General features: G+C 45.2%; 2 protein-coding genes across 2 annotated transcripts in view; both read right to left on the reverse strand.

Annotated features, from left to right (window-relative positions):
- Window positions 1–6,368: 6,368 nt before the first annotated feature.
- UQCC2 (ubiquinol-cytochrome c reductase complex assembly factor 2) overlaps window positions 6,369–26,690 on the reverse strand; it is a 30,499-nt gene continuing 10,177 nt past the window's right edge. Inside the window, exons 2-4 of the mRNA XM_083173103.1 lie at window positions 9,175–9,249; window positions 7,501–7,570; window positions 6,369–6,561 (exon numbers count right to left, since the gene is read on the reverse strand). Coding sequence (XP_083029229.1) covers window positions 6,464–6,561; window positions 7,501–7,570; window positions 9,175–9,249 — 243 coding nt within the window. The 3' untranslated portion in view covers window positions 6,369–6,463. The remainder of the gene's footprint in view (window positions 6,562–7,500; window positions 7,571–9,174; window positions 9,250–26,690) is intronic.
- On the reverse strand, window positions 14,039–16,031 carry LOC146060158 (uncharacterized). The gene is made up of 2 exons (XM_083173101.1): window positions 15,425–16,031; window positions 14,039–15,338 (listed from the first exon to the last, which is right to left on the reverse strand). The coding sequence occupies exons 1-2, from the start codon at window positions 15,457–15,459 to the stop codon at window positions 14,039–14,041; spliced, it is 1,335 nt and encodes a 444-aa protein (XP_083029227.1). The 5' UTR covers window positions 15,460–16,031.

Consider the following 26,690-nt stretch of genomic DNA (forward strand, 5'->3'; position numbering starts at 1 on the left):
ATTTGGTAAAGGTATGAACAGAGGACCAGGTGGCAGCCTTACACAACTGCTCCGCCGTAGCCCCATGGCGCACCGCCCAGGAGGAAGCAACCGACCTGGTGGTATGTGCATTTATCCGAGACGGAACTGGTCGACCTGCTTTACAGTAGGCAAAGGCAATGGTAGATCTCAACCAGCGAGCGATGGTCTGCTTAGAAGCAGGCCACCCAACCTTATGCACATCATATAGTACCAAGAGTAAATCCAATTTTCGAATGTCCTTTACCCTCTCAATGTATATTCGCAATGCGCGAACTACATCCAATCTCTTCAGTTTGTCCCTATTTTTAACCCCGTCTGGGGGAGAAAACACTGGAAGTACAATGTCTTGGTTTAAATGAAAAGATGACACTACCTTAGGTAGGAATTTTGGCACTGTTCACATCACAGCCCTGTCATCATGAAAAATCAAAAACGGTGACTTGCAAGACAAGGCACCCAACTCAGACACTCGTCTGGCTGATGCAATTGCCAACAAAAAAGTGAGCTTCCAGGTCACATACTTTAACTCCGCAGATCTTAGCGGTTCAAAAGAAGGATTCTGTAACATAGATAAGACCAAAGACAAGTCCCAAGGTGCCACCGGCTGCCTATAAGGTGGTTTAAGTCTAGCAACCCCTTGTAAAAAAGTTTGAATCTCAGGTAGCAAAGCTACTCTCTTTTGAAAGAATATGGATAAGGCCGAAAGCTGAACCTCTAAGGATTGCAGACTAAGGCCTGATGAAAAACCATCCTGTAAAAAATTTAAAAGTCTTGACAATTTGAATCTGGAAGTGTGAAGTTTCTGTCTCTCACACCATCTAATGTATATCTTCCAGACCCGATGGTAATTTGCCGCAGACACCGGCTTACGGGCCCTCAGCATGTCTGGATGACCTCATCAGAAAACCCCTTTTTCTTTAATAAGGTTTCATAAACCACGCTGTCAAATTGAGACGACCTGGGTCGTCGTGAAGAAACGGTCCCTGGCCTAACAGGTCCTGATGATGAGGAAGCCTCCAGGAATCCTTCGACAACCTCAGTACATCGGAGTACCATGACCTCCTGGGCCAGTCCGGTGCAATTAGAATTGCCCGCACTCCCTGATTCTTTATTTTCTTCAACACCCTCGGTAACATGGGAAATGGAGGGAAAATGTACACCATCTGGAAGTCCCACTGAACGGTCATGGCGTCCACTGCCCTAGCAGCGGGATCCCTCACCCGCGAGCAGAATCTCTGAACCTGACGGTTCATTCTTGTCGCCATCAGGTCCTATGTCTGGCAGACCCCATCGATACACAATCTCCTGAAAAACCTCTTGATGGAGACCATTCTCCTTCCCGAAGGGACTCCCTGCTGAGAAAGTCCGCTTCCACATTCCTGACACCTGGAATAAATATCGCAGTCAATGCCGGAAAGTTGGTCCCTGCCCAACTGAAGATCTTGGAAACTTCCGCCATCGCCATCTTGCAGCGTGTCCCGCCTTGATGGTTCAAATAAGCCACTGTTGTTGCATTGTCCGATTGTATTCTTAGCGGGGAACCTCTCAGAAAAACCTCCGCCTGGATCAATGCGTTCAATACTGCCCTCAGCTCCACAATGTTTATAGGCAGTTTGGACTCTTCCTTCGACCAAAGGCCCTGAAGTCTCAGGTGAAGAACTACTGCCCCGCCAGCCCCTCAGACTGGCGTCGGTCGTTATGACCAGCCAATCCCAGGGTCTGAGAGATCTCCCCAGCTGCAAATTTTCCACATCCGTCCACCATAGGAGGGACTCCCTGGACTCCGGTGACAGGGATAAAACTTTCTGCTTCATCCTCTTGCCATCTCCGGACCAACAGGATAGGATGTTCCATTGGAAAATCCTGGAACGGAATCTGGCGAACTGCAGAGTTTCGAAAGCTGCCACCATCTTTCCTAGCAACCTTACCCCCTGCCACACCGATGGTGCCGGTGCTTGCAGGATCTCCAACACCATCAGCCGAATCTCCACCGCTTTGGATTCTGGGAGAAAAACCCTGTGAAGGTGCGTGTCTATGATCACCCCCAAAAATTTCAGGGTCTGCGTTGGTGTCAAATGGGACTTGGGCAGATTTAAAATCCAGCCCTGACTTTTCAAAAACTGTGTTGCCACCTCCAGGTGAACCTGTAACGTCTCTGCCGACTCTGCTTTGAAGAGCAGATCATCCAGGTAAGGGATAACAATTATTCCCTGCAGTCTGAGAGCTGCAGCCATGGTGGACATCACTTTAGTGAACACTCTCGGGGCCGTGGCAAGCCCAAACGGGAGTGCCTGGAACTGCCAATGTCTTCCCCCGATTGCAAACCGGAGTAAAGACTGGAAATCTTTGTGGATCGGGACATGGAGATATGCATCCTGAAAGTCCACTGATGCTAAGAACTCCCCTGGCTCTATGCTCAACAGCACCGACCTCAGGGATTTCATGCGAAAGTGATCCACCCAAAGATGAACATTCAAAGATTTTAAATTTAGAATGGGTCTGAATGACCCGTCTGGTTTGGGGACTAAGAAAAGGATCGAATAAAAACCTTTTCTTCTCTCCTCTCGAGGGACTGGTATAACTACCCCCTTCTTCTCGAGAGATAAGGCAGCTCCCAGAAGTGAAGATCTGAGAGACGCGGTCCTTGGTAAAGGAGTGGGGAGAAATCTGCGAGGGGGTGGACCCCTGAGATTTATTTGATATCCCTCTGAAACAATGGAAAGTACCCACGGATCTTCCGTGGCCACCCTCCAACTGTCCTGAAATTGCAGGAGGCGACCCCCTACTCTGATTCCAGAACAGGGAGTCTCCGCCCCGTCATGCAGAGGGTTTGTCCTCCCCCTTGGCGGCATGTTTCTTAGTAAAGGTGCCAAACTTAGACTTGGTCGGTCTACCTCTGCCGGCTTGGAATCTTCCACACCCTGACTGACCTCTGCCAGCTGCTCCCCCTCGAAAGGAAGGACGAAAGGATGGTTTAAAGACTCCGAATTTAGAGCCAGAGGATTAAGAGGGGGTGGGAAGAAAAGTACTCTTACTCTTACGTAGCCTGCTTGATGATCTCATCCAATTCTGACCCAAATAAAAGCTCACCCATAAAAGGGATAGTTTCCAGTGACTTTTTAGACTCACTGTCTGCCTCCCAGGCCTTTAACCAGAGAGCTCTCCTGGCAGTAACAGAGGTGACGGACACTTTGGACGCCATCTTGGCACCCTCCTCGCTAGCTTCACATATATATTCTGCAGCTCACCTCAACTTTTCTGCCACAGAAAAAGCCTCTGCATCATGCTGGAGATGACTCCCCAAGGTCTCCGCCCACTTGATCATGGCTTTTGCCACCCAGGCCGAAGCAATAATGGGGCGCATAGTGAAACCAACACCTTCAAAAACTGCCTTCAGACAGCCTTCAACCTTCTTATCAACTTGATCTTTAAAGGCCGCGCCACCCTGCACTGGCAGTGCAGTGGCCTTGGATAATCTGGCCACAGAAGAATCCACCAAAGGAACTTTCTCCCATACCTTAACATGATCCTCAGGCATGGGGTACATGTTTGCATATTTTTTTGACATTAATAGTCTCTTCTCTGGAGACTTGCCAGCCTCCCCTAATAAAGCAACCATGCCTTTATCCGAAGGAAAGGACACAGGATCCTTACGGCTCCTTTTAAACACACACTGCGCAGCAGCCTTTTCCTCAGCAGGCAAATCCAGAGCCTGTTTTACAGCCAAAATCAAATTTTCAATACCAGAGGCTGAATAATCTGTTTCCTCTCCCTGTGACCAACACAAATCATCCTCATCTACTCCACCATCATCTGTGTCAGTAGCTAATGGAGGTACCATAGAAGACCCCTGTCTAAACATCACCTCATCAGAAACTTTTGTAAATTGCTCCAAAAGAGAAGACATCTTATGCACACCCTGTGCAGTGTCCTGCATAGCCTGCAGCAAGATAGGATCTCACTGTGCAGGGGTAAGAGATCCCTGAGATGAGGGAATAGGTCCCGGAGATCCCACCAAAGATCCCTTTTGCCTATTCAAAGCCTCTATTAAAGCTTTAACAGACCGTCCCAAAGCCACAGCCCATGCTGGCTCAGCTCCTTCAGGACTCTGAGTCCGTGACCCACAGGGCACAGCTTCGCAGGAAGGGCACAATTCCCCCTGGTCCAACTGTTCACATGATAAATTTACATTACATCTCTTGCAATGGTAAAACATCTCATTTGCTCCCTCCCCAGCAACAGAACTGCACTCGTCCGCCATGTTAATATCAGAATAAAACAACACAGCTAAGCGTTCAGGCAAAGTAACAGAGTAATGTGTACTTATCTGTGTGTTCAGCGATCAGCGGGGGAAGCGTTTGTCAGGAGAGACTTCTGAGCAGGATCTCTGTCTTTCAGCTCCGCAGCAAGCACAGAAATGGCGCCAGTAAACCGTGGAAGAGACCAAGTCCCACCTCCAGTGCGGGTAGCTGACGTCTTTTGGCGCCAAACCGCACACACACAGGCGCTCCCACTATGCTCTCCCCTCCAGTAACTCCCCCTCTAGGGACCACTTGGAGTTGCCCAGAAACGCTGGGCGTCCTGTAAGAAACCTCAACTCCCCTGGGGGATTTCGGTTTCCAAACTCTTAAAGATGGCGGTCGCCATCGCTGAGAGACCTGTCCCCAAGATCCCCTTCTAGGCAAGGCGCTGGATGGGGTCCCCCGGAGCCCAGGACAAGCCTCCATCTGAACGGAGTTAAGCGCTGTGCAGAGTGTGCATTCCACCGATGAATGCCCTCCTCTGCATACAGAACACTGACAGGACGCGCTTCTGTCAGTGTTCTGCTGCGCTCTCAGCGTGTACTGACTTCAGACAGAAGTCACACGCTGGCAAAACCTGCTACTAAGTCTAATGTTAAGAAAACAATAAAAACCTAGTCTAACTACTAAAAAGCCAAAGAAAAAAATGTGGCTGCAACGCAGCCACTCAGCACTGCACCCACTCCTGTGGGCACCTAAACGAAACTGAAGCATGATGGGATGCAGAGGGAGGAGCCTGCTCCCAAAGAATTGAAGCATAGGTGCCTGGCTCCTGGCGGACCCTACTACATCCCATTGTGATGCTGTGTCACCGGACTGGACGAAAGAGAAAAAGGAATATGCGGCTGGTTTCTGCAGCACCTAATCACAATACTTAGAAGCCCCGGAACAATAGTCACTGGATGGTAAATGCAGTGTATTCATCCCTACATGATTTATATTCTCAGCGCACATGCCTTCTAACATATATTGGGCCGAAGTGTTCATTTCAATTGTGGCTGCACAAAAGCTGGTGCAAAATCAGGCAGTCATTATGTAGCTACGACTATATGGACATGAGCAAGCTGGGTTCAGTATACCAACACGGTTGTAATGCTATGTAAAGTTATAAACCTTTCGGGGGCGCGCGGGCGGGCTGATGGTCTTCAGGAAGACACACGCGGTAAAAGTCAGTTCAGACTGACTTATTTGCGAAGACAGGAGAAATCATTTGATGGTTGGTGACCATTGAATGATTTATCCTGCAGCGGCGGCATGCGAAGGAATGTATCTGCGTTACACATCCCCCCCTCGCATGGTCTCTCTGGCACTCTGCGACCTTTGCAGCTTACTGAGCCAACCAGAATCAGGCCCTTGATGCAATACAATTTGTTAAAAGTTATAATACCCATACGGTTAAAAATGTTTCAAGTAGCATTACAACTGTGTTGAGATACTATTGCTCCCGGAATTCACTGGTGACATAGGGCCTTATTCTAGTTCACTCTTTCTGACAAAATCCTTCTTAGATGGACAAAACCATGTGCACTGCAGGGGGGCAGATGTTACTTGTGCAGAGAGAATTAGATTTGGGTGGGGTTTTACTTCAAAGTGAGATCTATATTGCAGTGTACAAATAAAGCAGCCAGTATTTTCCCTGCACAGAAACAAAATAACTCAACCAAATCTAATTCTCTCTGCACATGTTACATCTGCCCCCCTGCAGTGCACATGGTTTTGTCCATCTAAGAAGGATTTTGTCAGAAAGAGTGAACTAGAATAAGGCCCATAGTCGCTATCCATATAATATACTGTATTGTGCATATACACATTGATGAGGGTGGTCACTAGTAATAGCTTCTTGTAACTGATGGATTACCCCCCCAGAGCAGAAGGGTGTTCTTCATTGATTGCATGCATATGTTCACAACTTTTTGTTACTTTCCTGCAGGTTTTCCAATATGCATTTAAAAAAAAAAAATATTACAATGCCAGCACACACTAGTATTGCCCGCAACAAGTCACATACTGTACATTCATTTGCAGGTTAAAAAGTGAAAAGCAACGGAAAGGAAAAGATCTGTTTATTCAGAGACTCCATATATAGAGCAGATGGCTTTGTACAGGAAGGGAGTAAACGAGTTTTCTTTTAACAATAAGGGTTAGTCCTTTGCTTCGTCCTGTGGGGATTTAGCATTAAACTTGTCTTTCAGTCGCTCCCACATTCCTCTTTTCATCTCATCCATCTGTTTCAGATTGTCTGTCAGGATAAACGAGACTTTATTCACTTTTTCAACGGCATACAAATATTGTTTACAAGTGCAAAACACCAGCAGTATAAAGGTCTACAGACAGCTCTGCTCCAACAGGGCAATATGGGTCGCCACAGACTGTGCGACTTAGCCGCACTATGGGAGGCCATTATCTCGCCTGGTCGCATGTGTGGAATCAGCCAGGATCTTGCACATAAGTGTTTGCTACCAAATAGGTTAGCAAGCAGTTTTGTGCAAATCAGCTGGTGCCTTTGCCGCTGTTTAAATGCCATTGCAACACTGATTCAGACCCTTGTGTGAATTCTTCGCTGAGTGTCTATTTCTTTGAATATGAATCACATTACTACAGAATTATTCAGAATTATCTGAAGGTCTGTGTGCCACAAAGCTGCAAATCGAGGTTAACACACAGCCATTTCATGCCTGCTGTCACGTACCATTATGCTATATTAGTGTTCCTGGTACACTGTGAGCAACTTTGTATGTGCAACCAGTAGGAAAACATTTGAATCTCTAGCCTTGGTGGAGTGTCTCAGATGTGTCAAGTGTCTCTTGCTATATGGTGCAAAAACGCTGGGCGAATGATTACATGAATAGAAATATTGTATATTAAAATGCAATAAATAAATATATTACCATTATAGGATATAGGTGATCTATAAAGAAATAGAAAGTATCATTGCCAGTTATATTTCATTTGAGTTTGGGGGGGGGGGGGGGGATCCTGGGTTGAGCATACATTGAAACACTGGCATACAATACATAGTACTTGAGTTTCCTTTTTAATCTGTTTGTAGCCCATCACAATGATGCCGTTTTGCATTTTTAATAGGTGACAATACCATACAATAGGTATCTTATAGATATAAACCTGAACAACCACACTAGCAGATTTACCAGAACTCGGAAATACATAATCGCCTTACCAGTTGCAAGCACCATGCGATACTCATCCGCAGTGATCTCAGTAAAGCTTGTATCTCGAAGTCGTGGATACTTAAAGAGAGGATAACAAGTGTTACCTTTTTTTGTTTTTAAGCTGAACATTATTCCAAGTGCTGAAAAGATCTTTATACCAAAAAAAAAAAAAAAGTTAAATCTCTTTATTGTACTATGTATAGGTGCCCCCTTGTGGACAGTGCCGTGAAAACACTAAAACTACTTCAATTAAGATGCAGAGGCAATAAAACAATTGTTAAATAGATAAATCCTCATGGATGTATGTTATTGAAGGTAAAGAACTGCTTTAGTTATTGGAAGGTGCGACTTAAGTTGGCAAAAAGCATCCACATGCCTTTGCAACAGATCACATGGTTTTAATGTGCATAGTTCCACGTGTCACACTTTTGCCCCGTTAAATATAATTTCTTATTGCTGATATTCACGGTGATAAGGAACAATAATAGGCAATTTATGGATTTACATAATGTGATCACAGTTCAATTTATGGTGATAGCTTTCTCCATCACTGTACTTCAGAGTTCTGGCCATGCTACGTCACTGTAGGTGTGTGGCCATCAGGCTGCATGTACACAACAAACAATTACTGAGAGGAGGGAAGGGAGGACTTTGTGTAAAGGTAAATTTCAAATCTTGTTAAATTGCCCCATGTCACAGCCCCCACAGAATATCACAGCTTCTTAGTGATGCCAAAATCCTGTTAAACCTAAGGCATACTAATATCCTGTCGCTATGATCTGTAATCATGCACAATAATCAATCAATAATCGTTCGATCTGCAAATCTGCACATTATCAATCAACTTTGAATAACCCTTCTAGTGTGGGTGTGTTACAGTATAGTGCAGACTTAATATCAGTTTGCACATATATCAAAAGTGACAACATACGGTGCCAAAGACTCGTCCAGGTGACGATCATATCACAGTAGCTCAGGGTACATACCGCCAATACTTGGCATTACTGCGGTCATGTTCTGCATGTTTAGGCACAGTAGCTATTTAGAAGGGTTTTAAAACCGAAACTTAGGGGGTGATTCATATTGATTCGGATGGGTAAGATTTCAGCCCATTCCAATGGTCGGGGGGGGGGGGGGTCTGCGCATGCTTATATTTGCACACGTGCTGACCTCCTGTGTGAACGCCTTTGCCGAGTATCGAACTCGCTGAGGCGTTTGCACGGATAGGGAGGGGGCAGCTGGACGGGAATGCCCACCTTTTTATGGGCATCGGCCCACCTGCATTCCCAGGAGGATGGCGATAAAAGGCCTTATCGTCCAGTCGCCCCCTACCCGTGCGAAGACATCAGCGCCCGCCCCCTTTTCGACGGACTTCGACAGAAATAAAAGTCAGTTTAAACGTTCTTTTATTGTCGAAGGGGAGAGGAATCATTTAATGGTCGGCGACCATCAAATGATTTCTTACCCCTTCGGCCGCACATGAGGGGATGTGTTTGTGTTATCCCCTTGCATGTTACCGAGGCGTTTGGCCTGGGCAGCGTTAAGCCACACATTAAGTGCTGCTTAGCGAGCGGTCCTGAATCCCCCCCCCCCCCCCTCTTATTGCTATATTCCCTTAAATTCAAATGACTGCATTCTTCTGACATATAAAGGGGAGCACAGGGCACAGCAGTCTATCATACCTTTTCTCTGTAGTAGTTGCTATTCATCCTGCTCAGGCTTTCATACATTCGGTCACATGCCTCTGGATCCTGAACCTACAGAAGTTAATAAAGCAGAATAATTGCAAAACCATAAATACTGTTCAAAACAAGGCTGTAGACACACTGCTTCTATTATACACAGTGACAGGCAATTCCAGCATAACACATTCATTACAAGAGGAGAAAAGAAACAGCACATAGTAGCAGTGGGGATGTGATTGCCCACACATGCCATAATATTAGTACTGAGAAGAGTGCTAAACACCTCTGTAATAACAACATATTGATGGAGCATTATTAGGAATCTGGATATTTGAATACATGATATATTGTTTGCACGGTGGCACATTCATAGGAGATGACTGCACGTACATGTTAATTGACAACTGATGGGTGATCATACGTATGGTATTGTGCTTACATCTGAATAGAAACTGAAGAGTTTTGGCTATGTAGCTGTTGGCATGCAGCTCAGTATACAGTAAAATCATAATACAGTGATAGCCCAACAAAGAGGTCCTAAAACCATACCTCCCAACTTTCAGTGGTGGCTCAGATGGACCTTCACCCAAAATTTTGGGAGTGTGGTGCCCCCATTTTGACACTGCCGCCCTTCTGCCTGCGGGTGAATAGACGCTGTGCACATGCGCACAGCATCTATTCACCGCTGCCCAACGGGTGGCAGTGGGGACTCTCAACTGCCCCTCCCCCCCCCCGCCGCGGGACACTGCCGGCCCTGGGCAGGACATGGGCCAGCTGGAAATGGGACAGTTGGGAGGTATGTTAAAACAACAAATTACTGTACATAGGGCCCCATTCAGGTTCTCTCGGTCTTGAGTGAATTCAGTCCAGAGGCCGATGTTGCGGTTCTGCGCATGTGTACGGGCTAAAATATGCATGTGCAGACCCACTGTGCGAACGCCTTTGGTGAGTATTACACTCGCTGAGGTGTTCGCACAGACGGGAGTGAAAAGGGGGTGAATAGAGGGCATAGGAATGCTAAGCATTTTGTGGGCGTCCCCTCAAAAACGGTGGGCGTTCCCATATGAACGCAGGCTTGAGCAGCTGATGTTACAACAGTCCAGACTGAATTTCATTTGTGAACAGGTAAAGAATCCTTTGATGTTCGGCGACCATTGAATGATTTTTCGCCCGTTTGGCCTCATGCAAATGGATGTGTAAGCATACACATACGTTCTCATGGAAATGCAGGCATTTGCTCAGTGAAGAGGGAGGGCGGGCGTTCACCTGTTCGCTAGGCTGCGAGTGAACGCAGCCTAACGAACAGGTCTTAATGAGGCCCATAGTGGGAAATTTATTTTTGAATCAATTACATACAAAGAGAATAAGTGAAATATGGCATAACGCAGGTCACAACTATAGGATCATGTGTAGTTTTCGCATAACTTCCCTTACTGCTCCTTTCGGATACATTTTTCTCAATTTTGATTGAACAGTGTTTTGGAATGGTGGAGTAGCAAGTGTGGACACATCTGTACCTGGGCTTCTACCACCTCTTCTGTTCTGAAAAACACCTGATTATTACCTGGTAATGGGTTTTCCTCTACTCCACCATGGCAGCCCTCACTTCTGGGTTTCTCCCTTCTGGGTAGTGCACTCGGAAAGTAAGAAAGACACCAGCCCCCATAAAAGGGCCCCTCCTCCTTCCTCTTGTGTCTTTGAATTCTCCAGCTTAAAAATATAACAGATTAGTACATAACATATTAAAACAACCAGTGAGGGTCGGGAATATATGCTGCCATGGTGGAGTAGAGGAAAACCCATTACCAGGTAATAATCAGGTGTTTCCTCTACCTCCCCCATGGCAGCCCTCACTTCTGGGTCGTACCCAAGCAGTACATAAATTCAGGGGGGGTAATACTCACGTAAACAGAAATATGAGCCCGCTTGGCTATACTAACAAAAGAAATTTCTCTTTTTTTTTTTTTTCACAAGACTGCCGCGCTAAGATTCTTCTCCCAAACTTGGCATCTGACGATGACATTACATCAACCCTGTAATGCTTCGTGAAGGTATGAATCGACGACCATCCTGCCGCCTTACACAACTCTAAAACTGACACGGATTCCTTCTCCGCCCAGGATGCAGCCACCGACCTTGTGGAATGCGCTTTAAGCCCTTCAGGTGGCTCCTTGTGTCTTATTTGATATGCTTTCAAGATGCATTCTCTGATCCACCTCGACAAAGTCTGTTTAGATGCCATCTGCCCTCTTTTATTTCCCCCTGTTAGTACAAACAAATTCTTTGCCTGCCGGAATCCTTCCGTCCTTTGTTTGTATACAGTTAGGGCTCTAACGACATCTAACGTATGTAGACGCTCCTCTTTGCTGTTGGATGGATTACTACAGAAGGATGGGAGCACGATCTCCTGATTCACATGGAATTCCGATGCTATTTTCGGGACGAAGAGAGGATTAGTCCTCAACGTTACCTTATCCTCATAAAAGTTCAGATAGGGTTGCTCTACCCATAGCGCCTGTAACTCCGAGACTCTACGTGCTGAAGTTATTGCCACCAGAAATAGGACTTTCCAGGATAACCATTTCAGCGATATTTCGTGTAGCGGTTCAAATGGATCTTCCATAAGTACTCCTAATACTAAATTTAAATCCCAGGGTGGTAGAGGACTCCTAATTCTTAATTTCAATCTTTTTACTGCCTGCATAAATCTACGTATGTCTCTGTCGTTCGCTACGTCCCAGTCTAGCATGGAGGCTAGTGCCGATATCTGTACTTTCAATGTACTACTTGAGAGGCCCATTTGGAGGCCTTGTTGTAGGAAACTCAATATTGTGGCTACCAATTTTGGATCTTTCTGCTCGCTCCTTGACCAGTATATGTATCTTTTCCATATTCTGTAGTATGTCTTCATTGTCGTACTTTTTCTGGCCTGAAGTAGTGTGCCAATGACCTGTTTATCGAATCCCTTTGCTGCTAGTGTCTTGGTCTCAGTAACCAGGCCGTCAGGTTCCAAGACGGAGGTTGTGCCCTCGTTACTTGTCCCTGCGACAGCAGATCCGGGATTGATGGTAGTCTCCATGGGTCGTCCACCGCCAACCTGCGCACAGTACTGAACCATGCCCTTCTGGGCCAATGAGGCAATATGGCTATGACTTCCACATTCTCCCTCTGGATTTTTCTCAGTAGTCTTGGTATTATGGGGATTGGTGGAAACACATAAGCTGTGTCCATGTTCCATACCGCTGTCAGGGCGTCCACTTGAGCTGCTTGGGGCTCTCGGAACCTTGAAAAGTAGACTGGCACTTTTCTGTTTTTCTCTGTTGCCATCAAGTCTACTTGCGGAATGCCCCACTTCTTTATTAGCATATTGAACACGGTACTGTTGAGTGCCCACTCGCCTGGCCGACATTCTTCCCTGCTTAGCTGGTCTGCGACCACATTGTCCTTCCCTGCGAGGAAAACTGCTGAAATATTTGTTACATGGGCTTCCGCCCACTCGAATATTTTGGACGTTTGTTCCAACAAGGCCCTGCTTTTCGTGCCTCCCTGATGGTTTATGTAGGACACAACCGCCTGATTGTCGGATCTCACTATTAACTCCTTGCCCCACACTTGATTTTGGAAGTGGATACACGCTCGATACACTGCTTCCATCTCTCTTAGATTGGAGTGGGCTGACTGCCATTCTATTGACCAGCGACCTTGAGCCACCTGGCTGGCACACGTTGCTCCCCAACCGTACTGGCTGGCGTCTGTCGTAAGCAATACTTGCTTTTGTATCGCAAAACTTTTTCCTGCTGCCAGACGCTCCGTATCTGACCACCAGTCCAAATCTTTCTTCGCTGTGTTTGACAGGGTTATGCGCTGGTTTAACCCCTTGCTGTCCTTGTCCCACTGCATTAAGAAGCATGACTGGATTTTCCTCATGTGGAACCGAGACCACGGGATTGTTTCCAGGACTGCTGACATGAGGCCTAGAGTCTCCATGCAGTCTCGGGACGAGACCACCCTTCTTGTTCTCATCCAATTTACTTTTTTTACCAGCTTTTCTCTTCTGACTTCTGTCAGAGACACCTTCAGATCTTGCGTATTTATAATCACCCCTAGATATTGTATTTCTTGTGTTGGTGCGAGATGACTTTTTTTCTCGTTTATCAGCCATCCATGAGCCTTTAGGCATTCTACCACCTCTGCCGTATGTTGTACTAGGAGCGCCTCTGATTCTGCCACAATCAGAATGTCGTCCAAGTAGGGGTATAGCCTTATCCCCCTCTGCCTTAGCCATGCGATCACGACCACCAGAACCTTTGTAAAAGTCCTGGGAGAGGTTGCCAGGCCAAACGGGAGTGCGTTGAACTGATAAGTCACCCCTTGTATCCTGAACCTTAAAAATTTGCGATGTCCCTCGAAAATTGGGACATGTAGGTAGGCGTCCTTGAGGTCTATTGAGGACATGAAGTCGTTTTGATTGAGATCTAGAATGACTGATTTTATCGACTCCATCCTGAACGATTTTATTCTTATGAATTTGTTCAATCTGCGCAGATCCAGAATAGTCCGGAATCCCCCCGTGGCTTTCCTTACCACAAAAAAACGGGAAAACCATCCCCGGAATTCTTGTGCCTTTGTCACTATGCTGACTACATTTTGATCCAGCATCTCCTTTAGGCTGGACAACAATGCTCTCCTTTCTTCCATGTCCTCTGGAATAGGAGACTGTACCAGGAACTCCCCTGGTTTTCTCATGAAGTCTATTTTGTAGCCCGAACGGACTACTTCCAGAACCCACTCGTCCGAGGTGGATTCTTGCCAGGTGCTTTGGAACTTCAGCAACCTGGCCCCCACACATTGTGGGCTGGCGTCATTGGGGGTCTTTTTTGGAAGAGAACCTGCTTTCCTTGTTCCCCTGGCCTCGAAAATTGGCCCTGGAGATCCAGGATCCTCTTCTGTACGGTCTCCCTGGTCTATATGCCCGGGATTCCCTAAACTCCTGCTGATACCTGTTAAATCTAGGTGGGGGAGTCTTCTTGGCTACTTTATCCTGGGGCAACCATACAGATTTACCCCCAGAAATTTTGGAAACTAAATCGTCCAACTGTTTCCCAAAAAGATAATCACCCTGAAAGGGCATTGAAAGCAGTCTATTCTTCGACTGTACATCCGCCGCCCATGGCTTCAGCCAGAGGGCTCTTCTAGTAGCCGCTGCTGTAGCTCCTGCTCTTGCTGCTAAGCGCACCGAATCTAACGATGCCTCGCACAGAAATTCCACAGCAAGCTGTACGTCCTGTACCATCCTTAGCAACTCGGATCTTTTGAGACCATCCAGCATGTCACTTTCCAGCTGCTGGCACCACCCTCGCAAAACCCTGGAAGTCACCGCCATAGCCGCCGCTGGCTTCAAAGCAGTACCTGCGACTAGCTGCTGCTTTCTGAGACCCAGCTCGACTTTCCTCTCCATCGGGTCTTTAAAAATATTGGCCTCCTCAAGGGGCAGGGTGGTCTTTCTGGACAGTCTTGCTATTGCAGCGTCAACCTTCGGCGCTACCTCCCACGAGGCCACCTGCTGCTTATCAAACGGGTACATTTTAGTTACCCTGTTTGATATTACCACCCGTTTGTCCGGGTGCTTCCATTCCTCCGAAATCACCTCTTTCAGAGTATTAGACAACGGGAACACTTTACCCTTACGCTTCTTGTCCTTAAACAACATTTCTTGGAGGCTCAGATCCTCCTGTGGGTCATCAATGTTTAAAGATTTATAAATCAAATTTAGTAAGTTATCAATCATGTCCGGATTTACTTCAGTTTCTAGTTTATCCTGACTAGGCATCTCATCTGCCTGGTCCACTTCAAACTCTGGCATGACTGCACTGGTTGACTGCTGGACCGAGTCATCCGAGTCCTCACTAGGGATGACATGCTTTCTTTTAGATGACCGTTTCACCACCTCCTCCTTAGCCACAAACTTCTCCGCCAAAGCGGCTGTTAGCATTTCCACCAGGCTAGCCATTTGTGCCGGCTGCAACTGCTGGGGGGCCTTACAGCCTTCACACAGGATGCCCACATGTTTTTCAGGTAGCCCTTTTGCACATGCTGCACACTTATCTAAGTGAGGCCTTTTATGTTTGGACTTGGCTTCCTTGTCCTTGCTGGTCTCTGACCTAAGATAGAACCATACAATACCTATTACTAATAACTAAGTAGGCGTATAGAATACAGGTGGACACCTCTAAGAAACATGGCTTACCCCGATTTCCTCCCAGGACGCCCATCATCCTCCATAGCAGCAGTGCGCCCTTAAATACTAAAGCACAAAAAAGAAAGGAAAACAATCACTAACCTAATACCTGTAATAAAAGGCCAAGGATTGCCACAGATTCATTTACTTGTTGCCCATGAACAACATAATGTGATTACTCAGCATAGGAGACTGCCTCTGACTGTCCCAATTTAACCAGCCGCATACTATGATGAAAAGGCTGTGCCTACCGGCACCTTACCCTGCCGAAATCTTCCTGAGACCTCAGATACAGTGCGACAAGCTGACTGCCTCCTTGCTGCTGCCGTCTGCCTTCAACGCTGGCGCCGGCTAAGTACGCTACCGCTCACGGCGGGAGCGCGTCATCAGCCGGCGCCGCGCACTGCCGCTGACGTCCGCCCGCTCCGTGCAGACGCACGCGGGCCAGGCAGAGACGCGGCATACGCTATCCCGCGCCGCCATCAGCGTCCCTCCTGCGGACGCCACCGCTTGTAGCTGCCCCCGGGGGGGTCCGCATGCGGCCACTTCCATACCCCAGTAGAAACTCTAGCTGGGTCCAATCGTCCTCTGCAGGGAGCCGGAGCTGCCGCAGAAAACAAGCCTGGGATGGGTAAGCCTGTGTCCATTTTTCTCTCTTGTCTGCACTTACCCGGAAAGAAAAAAAGACACAAGAGGAAGGAGGAGGGGCCCTTTTATGGGGGCTGGTGTCTTTCTTACTTTCCGAGTGCACTACCCAGAAGGGAGAAACCCAGAAGTGAGGGCTGCCATGGGGGAGGTAGAGGAAAGCTTTATGTCAGGCCTATCCTGTGGTAGCCAATTTTATCTGTGTTCTGGGAACTTAAGATATTAAAAGCATCTATATTCTGCCTGAAAATATATTCTACCTTAAAGAGAAGAGTTACAAGTTTATGCCTTAAGCTGTGCACGCATGGTGGGATTTTGGCAATGCAATTTTCCTTCAACTCCCCAGAGCCCAAAACCATACAAACTTGACTACCATCTCTTGAGACTTTGACTATGTGGTATTTTGCCTATGGCCAAATACATTATATTCAACATAGCCAAAATGTTCTTGCCTCCAGTCTATTTTTCTTTGAGATACCAACCATGCAAATGAAGCATCAATCGCTCGGTGTGTATGGCCCATGACATCGCTAGACTAGATATATACTGCATGCTGTATCGATCTAGTGATCACCAATGTTCCCTTTCCAGAGAACACTGGCCATGACAGATCACTCAGAACACATCACTGGTGCATCACCATGTACTGCGTGATCTGTGCTTAACTGCATCGCTAAGCACAGATGCTCAGTCGCCCTGTGTGTACAGGGCATTAGAGTGAGCTTCCGCAATCCAAAATTCCATTCTGACTGACATAGAGGATGCATAAATCTGATTACATCCAAAAAGCTTCACAAGTGTATTCTGTTGCAATCTGCATATCCTGCACAATTTTGTGAAAATCCCTCATTTTAATGGACTGGGTACAAAATTTCGGTGCTCCGCATGTCCACGTCAGAATCCCGGCAGTGGAATATTGATGTTCAAAGCTCTTATGGATTTTGGTAAGCATTGTATCCCGAATACATCCCTCTCCCAGCTTAACTACTGTCCCGTAACCATCCCCTCCTGCAGCCTAAAGGTGGCCATACATCAGAAAGACCGGTCTTACAATCAGGATTGTGTCCAATTTCCCTTAAACTCCCTGGCAGTCCTTGGTGGTTTTTGGACACACAATGTAGAATCCATTTTTTTTATTTACAGGTTGCGAACCAATCTGCTCACATCTGCTGTGTTATGCCATTATTAAATAGCCCGAAAGCAGCAATCCTCTAAAAACTGTTTTCAGAGTAGTGACAGAATTGTGCAAAAGGACGTCCACCGATCTCTTCAGTCGCCCGCCCGTCTGCCGCTTGGAAACTTCTCCGGCTCCCATCATCTTCACTTCCACGGGCTGCCGGAAGCTGCACCTCTCTTCTCTGCTAGTCAGGGAGGGAGTGTCACATGACTCTGGTTGTATGAGCCATCTAAAGACAAATTGCATATACTTTAAAACACATGCAATCTGCTCCCAATCCCAACTGATCTGACATGCAGCACGTCAGATCAGAGGACCAATCCTCCAATCTCCCGGGGCCAGGAGATTGTGTGACTGTGTACACACACAATCTGCATACAATCCATTGAAATTGTATGATTGGGTGCAATGTCTTTCTGATGTATGGACACCTTAACTCTAACTACCCTCCTAGTGCCTAACCCCAAAACTTACAGATTTTGAGCATCCGGATTTCAATGACAGGATTCTGATCGGCATACTGAGCAGTGGAGCGGACTGCATACTCTTTTCATACCCGTTAGATGCCTAAATCTTTGTAAATCACTTCACCACATTTTTATTGAGATTTTTCACAAACAATAACAACACCCCATGCACATACAAAGGTAGCTATAGCATTGGTAACATTACATATCTGCCAGATACAATTATATCAGAAGCTCACAGTCTTATATGAATAAGAAGGGGTAATGTAATATTCTCATGTACCATAGAGTAGCATCACATGTCATTTAAAGCACACCCATACCTGAAGGCTCCATTCGGGTATAGACAAGTATAGGCAATACAGAATATGTTATAACACAGTGCTTATATATTAGAATGAACATCACCCTCACTTATAATAGGTAACACTAATTTATATTTCAAGACCAAACACAGTATCTAAACAACCCTAAAGCGGAAAATAAATTAGCTACCAGGAATAAAAAATAAAATAAACCCCAAAAGCAAACCTACCATAAAACCCCCCACCCTGTATAACCTGTCCCCAATTTAGGCATACTTGGATCCCTTTAATTATCTTACCCCTATCCCACTAACTACACTAATTAAGACTAACACGACAACCCCCCCTCCCCCCATCCATACCCAAAAGTAAAGGGGGAAAAAAGACTAATGGCCTTAGCTGGGTGGACTCCAACTCTCCCGCACCAGAAAAATATATAGAGCCCACAGTGCAACATAGTAAGTTAACAGGTTATTTTAGAATGGGAACAAAGCAGACGTTGTTTTACAGAAATAAGCATGCTAACGAATATCCTATTCTACATTTCTCCCCAAATAAAAGGATCACATGGTATATAGCGGACATAGCTGTTAAACTACGATCGTTTAGTTAAATGAAAAGAGTACAGTATAAGCACGAGATGATATTCATAGTAACCTACAAAACAGGGTAAAAGAGGTAACTAAGGCCATATTATAATTCGGATCATCAGTCCGGCCAGAACTCAATTTCCTGAAATGCCACAACTGAACAAAAAGTTTTCATTTGGGAGGTAACCAGGAGAGCGTCCAGGGTATATTATCCAACAGTGCAAGTAGCGCATAGTCAGCGCAAGTAGCCAATGAAGGATATATGGATAACCCATAGCAGAGGTGGGGTATTCAGGGATGTAGGAGCAAGGAGCCACAGATCTGGACGAGGTCCCAGTAAAGTAATCAGCCGAGATGAGCGCAGATATAAAAGCCGCAGGCAGTAGAGAAGCATCAGGTATAGATACAGTCTCTTCAATCACTTTGTCATGCTGCACAATTGTGAAGGGAATAATATTACAATGGGGGTCGATGATAGTGGTAGACAGCCCATCTGGAGAGACATCAGCCGAATGATCATTATGATGCACAGTATCCACAGGCATAGCTACAAATATATCAAGCAGCTTCTGTGTAGAGGCATATATAGCCTGAAGTGACTGATTATTGACTTCCATGGTATGCAGAGTAGTATAAAAGGGCAAGTCAGTCTCTGTAATGAGGCACAGGAGAAAAAATGGTGGTGGCTAGCACACCGCCAAACACTCACCATACAGCTTAGGAAAAAAGAGGGATTTGTGTGGTGCGCTATCAGCAGCAGCTGGCACTGGGTTTGTCAGACCCAAATATATATGTAAAATAGAAAAGAAGGTGTGCCAGCGCTGGCTGTAATCAAATATACTAATACACGGTTCTGAAAAAGTATACAATTTATTAATAACAATAAGCAAAATTATAATAAAAACAATTAATAATAGTTAAAAACACTGCAATGAGTCGCTCTAGAACTATAAAAAGTCCATAGTGCACATTTAGGAGAGGTATCCCAGGGGATATTTTGAGGATAAATTTCAGATAGCTGTTAGGCTCATAGGATTTTAAAAGGAGTGTAGCTGTATATTACCATTCCAATTGAGTCTGGTCCAATGATTGCCAGAAACCGTGACTTTATGTCCTTAGGTTGTCCTATAATTTCAAGGACTCAGGATGTCCCAATAAACGAATGTCCTCTGTAGTGGTTGCTGGATAATTAGGGAATAGGCTGTATCCCATATATTCTTAGGTCCAGAACGATTTTTGGAGGTTCATCGATGGGAGAGTGGACTTGTCACTTGATGGATGGAAGGTGTAGATAGTAACAGCATAGACTCAAGGCTCAACGCGTTTCCCCGGAATCTCCGGCTTCATCAGGAGCAGATATGCACATATCTGCTCCTGATGAAGCCGGAGATTCCGGGGAAACGCGTTGAGCCTTGAGTCTATGCTGTTACTATCTACACCTTCCATCCATCAAGTGACAAGTCCACTCTCCCATCGATGAACCTCCAAAAATCGTTCTGGACCTAAGAATATATGGGATATAGCCTATTCCCTAATTATCCAGCAACCACTACAGAGGACATTCGTTTATTGGGACATCCTGAGTCCTTGAAATTATAGGACAACCTAAGGACATAAAGTCACGGTTTCTGGCAATCATTGGACCAGACTCAATTGGAATGGTAATATACAGCTACACTCCTTTTAAAACCCTATGAGCCTAACAGCTATCTGAAATTTATCCTCAAAATATCCCCTGGGATACCTCTCCTAAATGTGCACTATGGACTTTTTATAGTTCTAGAGCGACTCATTGCAGTGTTTTTAACTATTATTAATTGTTTTTATTATAATTTTGCTTATTGTTATTAATAAATTGTATACTTTTTCAGAACCGTGTATTAGTATATTTGATTACAGCCAGCGCTGGCACACCTTCTTTTCTACTAACCATACAGCTAGTTTGAAACTAATGCAGAGTGTATGCCCAGCCAAAGTCTGTCCCCTGTAGTTATGCAGGACCAGGATGTAGCGCCGGGGCAGCAATAGAATGGCAGGGAAACCCGGACGGATGCACCCACACGGCCGCTACACTCAAAATGGCGGCGGCGACGTTCACTCGGCAGCGGAATCAAGCCGTCCATAGGGCAACCCAGACAACCAGGGCGATCACCCCACTCCCCAGACTCTCGGCGGCGCCCCTGTAACAAGTCCAAGGCAGGATAGTAGCTGTGGCCAGGGATCGGTGGCACAGCACAACTCACAAGATGGCGCCGGCGGAAAAGAAAGCTGGCAGAGTCAAACTACAGCATCGGACTCCTCCAGAGAGGCTCCTCCAGGTCGCTGCAGAGGATACCAGAGAGCACTGGCTACCCCCCTATGCAGCCCAGACCAGTACTGTAGGGCTAAAGCATGATATATCAGGATGGGAACGGGAGAGTTGGCACACACGTCCTACACGAGCTAGTCCAGGCCACGCCCCCACTTCACCACATACTGAAGGCAGACATTCTCAACCTCTGTCCTCAAGGCACACTAACAATGCAGGTTTAATATATCCAGGCTCCAAAACAGATGTTTAAATAAAAATAACTGAGATACTAACTAAAGTTACCTGTGCTAAAACCTGGATAGGTCTAAAATGGGGATGTTAGTCTGTCTGTGCCAATGGCTTTACCGTTTATTGCAGTCACAACTGGAGGCTTCGGAAGTGCTCCGGCCTATTATTCCTTCATCAATTCTTTCATATATTTAGTTGTGATTATTTTTCATTTTTCTCCTGGATTGTCTAGTTTAGACCCTTTTATCTCTCCCGTACCCCTTGAAATGGCTTTTCATTTAGGAGTACCCCCTCCTCTCAAATTGAAATATCCACAGTACTTACGAGTAGAGTGGAAGTGAGCAATATGCATGTCTTTATATTAAGCAGTATCAGAGGAGTAGTGTGGTCAGGAATCGGGTCCCTCTGTGTGTGACCGCTGGCTGTGTATTGTCTCTGGTGTTCCAGCTAACGCCTGGACGATTAATGCTGCTGTTTCCTCCACCTTTGTCAGCATGGGACAGATGATCGCTGACATCTAAGGGCAGTGCGGGTAGCTCCCAGTGAATTTACAAAAGCAAGAGGAGATGCTGATGACATCTTGAGACTTCCTCTCCCGACATTACCAATATTATTTTAAGGTACCCCCAACAGGTCTGCAAAATACCCCCAGGAGTACGAGTACCCCAGGTTGGGAACAGCTGGTCTAGTTGAACTGCCTCCAACTTTGACATTAAAGTCCTGCTCAAGAGGAACTTCCACTTTCTGAGTTGTTCCTTTAAAATGTCCATAAGCGGAATTGCTGGATCTTTTACTTTACCTCTGAAACAGTGTTTCTCTAGACTCATTAATTCCCATTACTCTATAAATAACTTTTAACAGACTGCCTATTAATTCTTTATTGAAATTATACTCCTCTGAGGCTGGAACTAAGCTGCATCAGACTCAACCTGTTCCACACCTGATTCATATTCTGGAGAATCACTACAGACTAATGTCTATGACCTTTTACATTTTAACTGATGCAAATCTTCTTGCGATCTTCATCCATTTAATAAGTTCAGCCATGTGAGCAACTGCAATTAGTGCAGCTCTTTCCCTGAAAAACCTTCAGGCAGCTTCTGGTCACAAACACAATATTTCAAGGTTTTTAACTTATTAATATGATTTTAAGCTGTCAGATGAAGTCTTATACTTAGCTCACATTTACAATGAATTACCACTACCAAATAGACAATGCCAACTAAAAACAATGCCAACTAAAAACAAAAAACTTAAACAGTGTCTTGGCTTACTCTGTCCTTCATTGGGACAGTTTTCCTTCATAATTCTTAAGAGACCATTCAAGTTAGTGCTAACTTTAGAGTGCAGAATGACACTGCTAATACGGTGTAAATGGGCTACGCCGTGTCCCTTTACACAGGACTTCTACCCAGGTCCTGACCTGGGTAGAACACGCCTAGGACCTGGGTAGAGGGCAGTGTAAACAGGTACGCCGGGTCATCCGACCAGGCTCCCATTTACATTAATGGGGGATGTCCAACCTGCGACCACAGCGTCCGTCCGCAGGTTAAACAGCAAATATATATATATTTATACGAGAAAATGGAGAGGAAGCGCACACATGAGCAAAGTATTAAAACATATTTACTAAAAAGTATAAGCTCACATACATGGAGGTAAACAGCAAACAGCTTGCCAATCACTTTATCAACCACCATGTACCGCTATCGGGAAGGACCGGGACCAGTTTTTATCATCGTCGTTGACCTCTGTGGACAGGATCTTCAAAGCAATACGTTGTGAGTTAGGCCATGCCCAACACGTTTCGTCATCAGGGGACAATCATATTATTGTATACCTAATGTCATGGCATCGCACACCCTATAAAATCGCATGTGATTTTGCGGGACATGCGATGCAATGTGATGCGATATTGTGGTGTAAATGAAAAAAAAAAATTACATGAAAAAAATCGCATCGCATGCCGCTATAATGGCCCATGCGATGCGATTTCCCTTCGGTGCTGTACGTAGAAAATCTGGGCGCCGTGCTAGGAAACAAGTACCGATAGATATATATATATATATATATATATATATATATATATATATATATACACATGCAGCATTCCCCTACACTCTAGTGCAGGGGTCCTCAAACAATTTTGCTCTGGGACCCCATTAGAAAATAAAAATAATTACGGGACCCCAGCAAGTGACTGCAGAAGGTCATCACATCACATGTGTAGTCAGCAGACAGGACGTACATGACATCATTATGGAGGCATAAAATGATATGACGAGTCTAAAATAACAGACAATTTGACAGATTTCTCATACTCCTTGAATCACTGACTGAGATTAGAGAAGTCATCAGCCTGATGGTCAGCAACATGGAGTCGCGACCCCATGCTGAGAAGGTCAGGAGCCACAGTTTGAGAACCACTGCTCTAGTGTTGATTATCCATGTAGCATTCTGTCCCATCACTAGTGTTCATTTTCTTTTTACTCATGTAGCCTTAGTTCCCCCTATTTGCACCACTCCTAGGGGCATTTAGTAACATATTTTTACTAAGCTAATTCGAAAAAAGTGTTTTCGCATTATTTTAGTATCACTGGAATGTATTAAAGGGCTTTTTGAGCGTTGCCAGTCTTCAGAGCTTCCTGCTGCTCTGTGACCCCAGATGTAAGTAAAGTAACGTTGCAAAGTAGCAGCTCACTTTATAGCACTGGAGGTTACATTAGAATGAAGCCCCAAAGACCATCAGCGTTGCAAGAGCTGATCCATGGGTGGGAGAGGAATGAGGCGGAGGGGTTGCCAGCAGAGGAGATGTTGACAGCATATGCGCAGTATAGCATCAGGGTAATTTTTTAGTTTTTTAAAACTCCATTTCTTAAATGAGATTACACACACACACACACACACACACACACACACACACACACACACACACGCGCGCGCTTGCTAGTGGAAGCAGTTTTGGGGATTTTTGAAAAAAACTACAACTCATGTGATTTAGGCCCTTTTTCCTTAGGTTTTCCATCTAAGTGTGCTTACAAATTCATCTCAACAGCACACCTCGGTGAGAGTTCTGGCGCGCCACTTTTGTAGCGTGTTTAAACGCATTGAGGCACGTTGAGGCACGCCATACTATATGCATGCAATACACATCTCCACTACTAGTTTATGTGATACCAGCAAGGGAAGCAACAAGCAGCCACGTGTGGGGTCCTCTCAAATTGTCTGTTCAACTTGCAGGGTTTTTGGCTAGGGGACTTGGACGCAGTATTTACACTGGCTTCATTGACTGTGAAAAGAGCAGTCTCCCAGGGGAGAGGAAAGGGAAAGGGGAGAAGTGCGAGTGACCAGCCAGCATTAACCAGCATCTCATTACGCTAGCTAAAAAACTGACAATGGGGAAGTTGTGCAAGTGTCTAAGTCCCAAAGCCAATATGGCCAATGAGATGCTGGTTGGAATGATAGTCTGTCCTTCTCTAATTATATAGTGCAGCATGTTTTGCAGTGTCAGCAGTGCTGGCAAAAAAGCATGCTGCTAAAGAACTGCTATAGCTTAAACCTATGGATAAATTAAAATGGGCAAAAAATTTAATTGGTTTTGGTGGTCCAATTGGCTCATAACCAGGTTATTATGGAAGGTGAGACATTTAGCTACCAGAGGATATGAACCCTAAGTTTCTGAGATCCCCAGAAGGCTAATGGTAAGCGTCAGCATACATAGTGGGTCTGAATTAACAGGCCCATTTATAGTCTATGGGGAAAAAGTGTCCAATTTGCATCCCGATATCTCCGGTTTTAGGTGTCCTAGGGTTTCAAAACCAGTACCATATGGAAGGCTCTTGGCTTTCGGGGCAGATAGACTAGTTTATGTGAAAGTGGCAAGGAAAGTGGCAAGCAACCGCCGGTGGGGTCCCCTACAATTGTCCGCCCAGCTTGCAGGGGCTTCTGACTTCCTTTACAGCCAGGGCATCATCGCCAGACTGTGGGTAGGTGACTGAGCAATCCTGCGCTCAAATGGGTCATCTCCTGCCAGGTGTTCAGCTCCATGTAGCACAGTAGGTGTGCCCAAACCTGTACAGCAATATGGGTAGGGGACCGGAGCTGCAGGTTGATCTTTATGGTATCTGTACCTTTGTCAGCAGCCCATTTGTTTTAACTAGCGTAATGAGATGCATCTTCAACATTCCACTTAGACATGAAAAGCCTATGCAGTTACTTGCTCCATAGATGTGGGCTTCTACGAAGCCCTGGTTCACGTTCAGTAGCCATTTTATTAACCCATTTAGTGCTTGAGTCTGGCCTGCTCGTACTGTATGTCATTCACACTGTAGTTAATATCTGTGTTTAACTAACTAGTATATCGTAATCAGCCGAACATACAGTAGTGACTGTACATAAGTGTAAACTATGCGGTCGTTAGCGCTATAGATGTGGGCTCCCATGAAGTCCTGGTATTGTACATATTGTTAACCTGAATCTGGCCTGCTACAGTACATTTATTTATTTACAGTCTCTTATATAGCGCAGAAGATTCTGTTGCGCTTTACAATAGAAATACTTTGACTATTCTGTATACTCGCTCACTTATTCCCATAGCCCATTATAAATTGTGTAATGAGATACACGTCTATGCAATAGTATTTTCTGAGAATATTTATTTAGCATACTGTACAGTACAGTAAAATAGTTCTTCCTCTATAGTGCATTCCTAATGGACACTTCACACACACACACACACACACACACACACACACACTGCAGATTTTTTCGCTATGACATTGCATTAGACATCTGACACATGCACAGTGATGATTTTAAAAAGCGACATCTGGTGGATGATCGCTAGTATCGCACTCATCCGGTAATGCCATATGTCAGAGATGGCTAACCTTGACACTCCAGCTGTTGTTGAACTACACATCCCAGCATGCCCTGCTACAGTTTTACTATTTAGCCATGCGAAAACTGATGCAGGGCATGCTGGGATGTGAAGATCAACAACAGTTGGAGCATAAAGGTTATTTGCAATATGCCATACTGTGTGACTTATTGCGCTGCCGTGCGACTATGCGCGTTGTGGTGAGTTGGCAGGATAACGCCATAGGCAGGCTAAATGACTGTGGCTCCATCTGTATAGTATATTACAGATGTGTACATCTAGCCTCCTTCCCAAAAAAATCACATCTGCAGCAACATAATTATGAATCATAATCCATATGCCTGAGGAGTCATAGTAGTCAAGTCCCACTATGGAAACTTAGCAGAGGTAAAGATTTGTAATAGCAGCATGAAAAAACAAAGACGGGCAGATTTTTTTTTTAAGCATACAACATCAAATATATATATATATATATATATATATATATATATATATATATATATATATATATATATATATATATATATATATATATATATATAGAGAGAGATAGATAGATAGATAATCTATCTATAGATATAGGATGATTGGGGCTTGATCGGCACTCCACTCCTTTGGCAATAAATATCGGTCCCGGGTGCCTTCCTGGGTACGTGTAGATATACAGGATGAG

The sequence above is a fragment of the Crinia signifera genome, chromosome 2 (genome assembly GCF_055691185.1).
Source record: "Crinia signifera chromosome 2, ASM5569118v1, whole genome shotgun sequence".
Classification (NCBI taxonomy): Eukaryota; Metazoa; Chordata; class Amphibia; order Anura; family Myobatrachidae; genus Crinia; species Crinia signifera.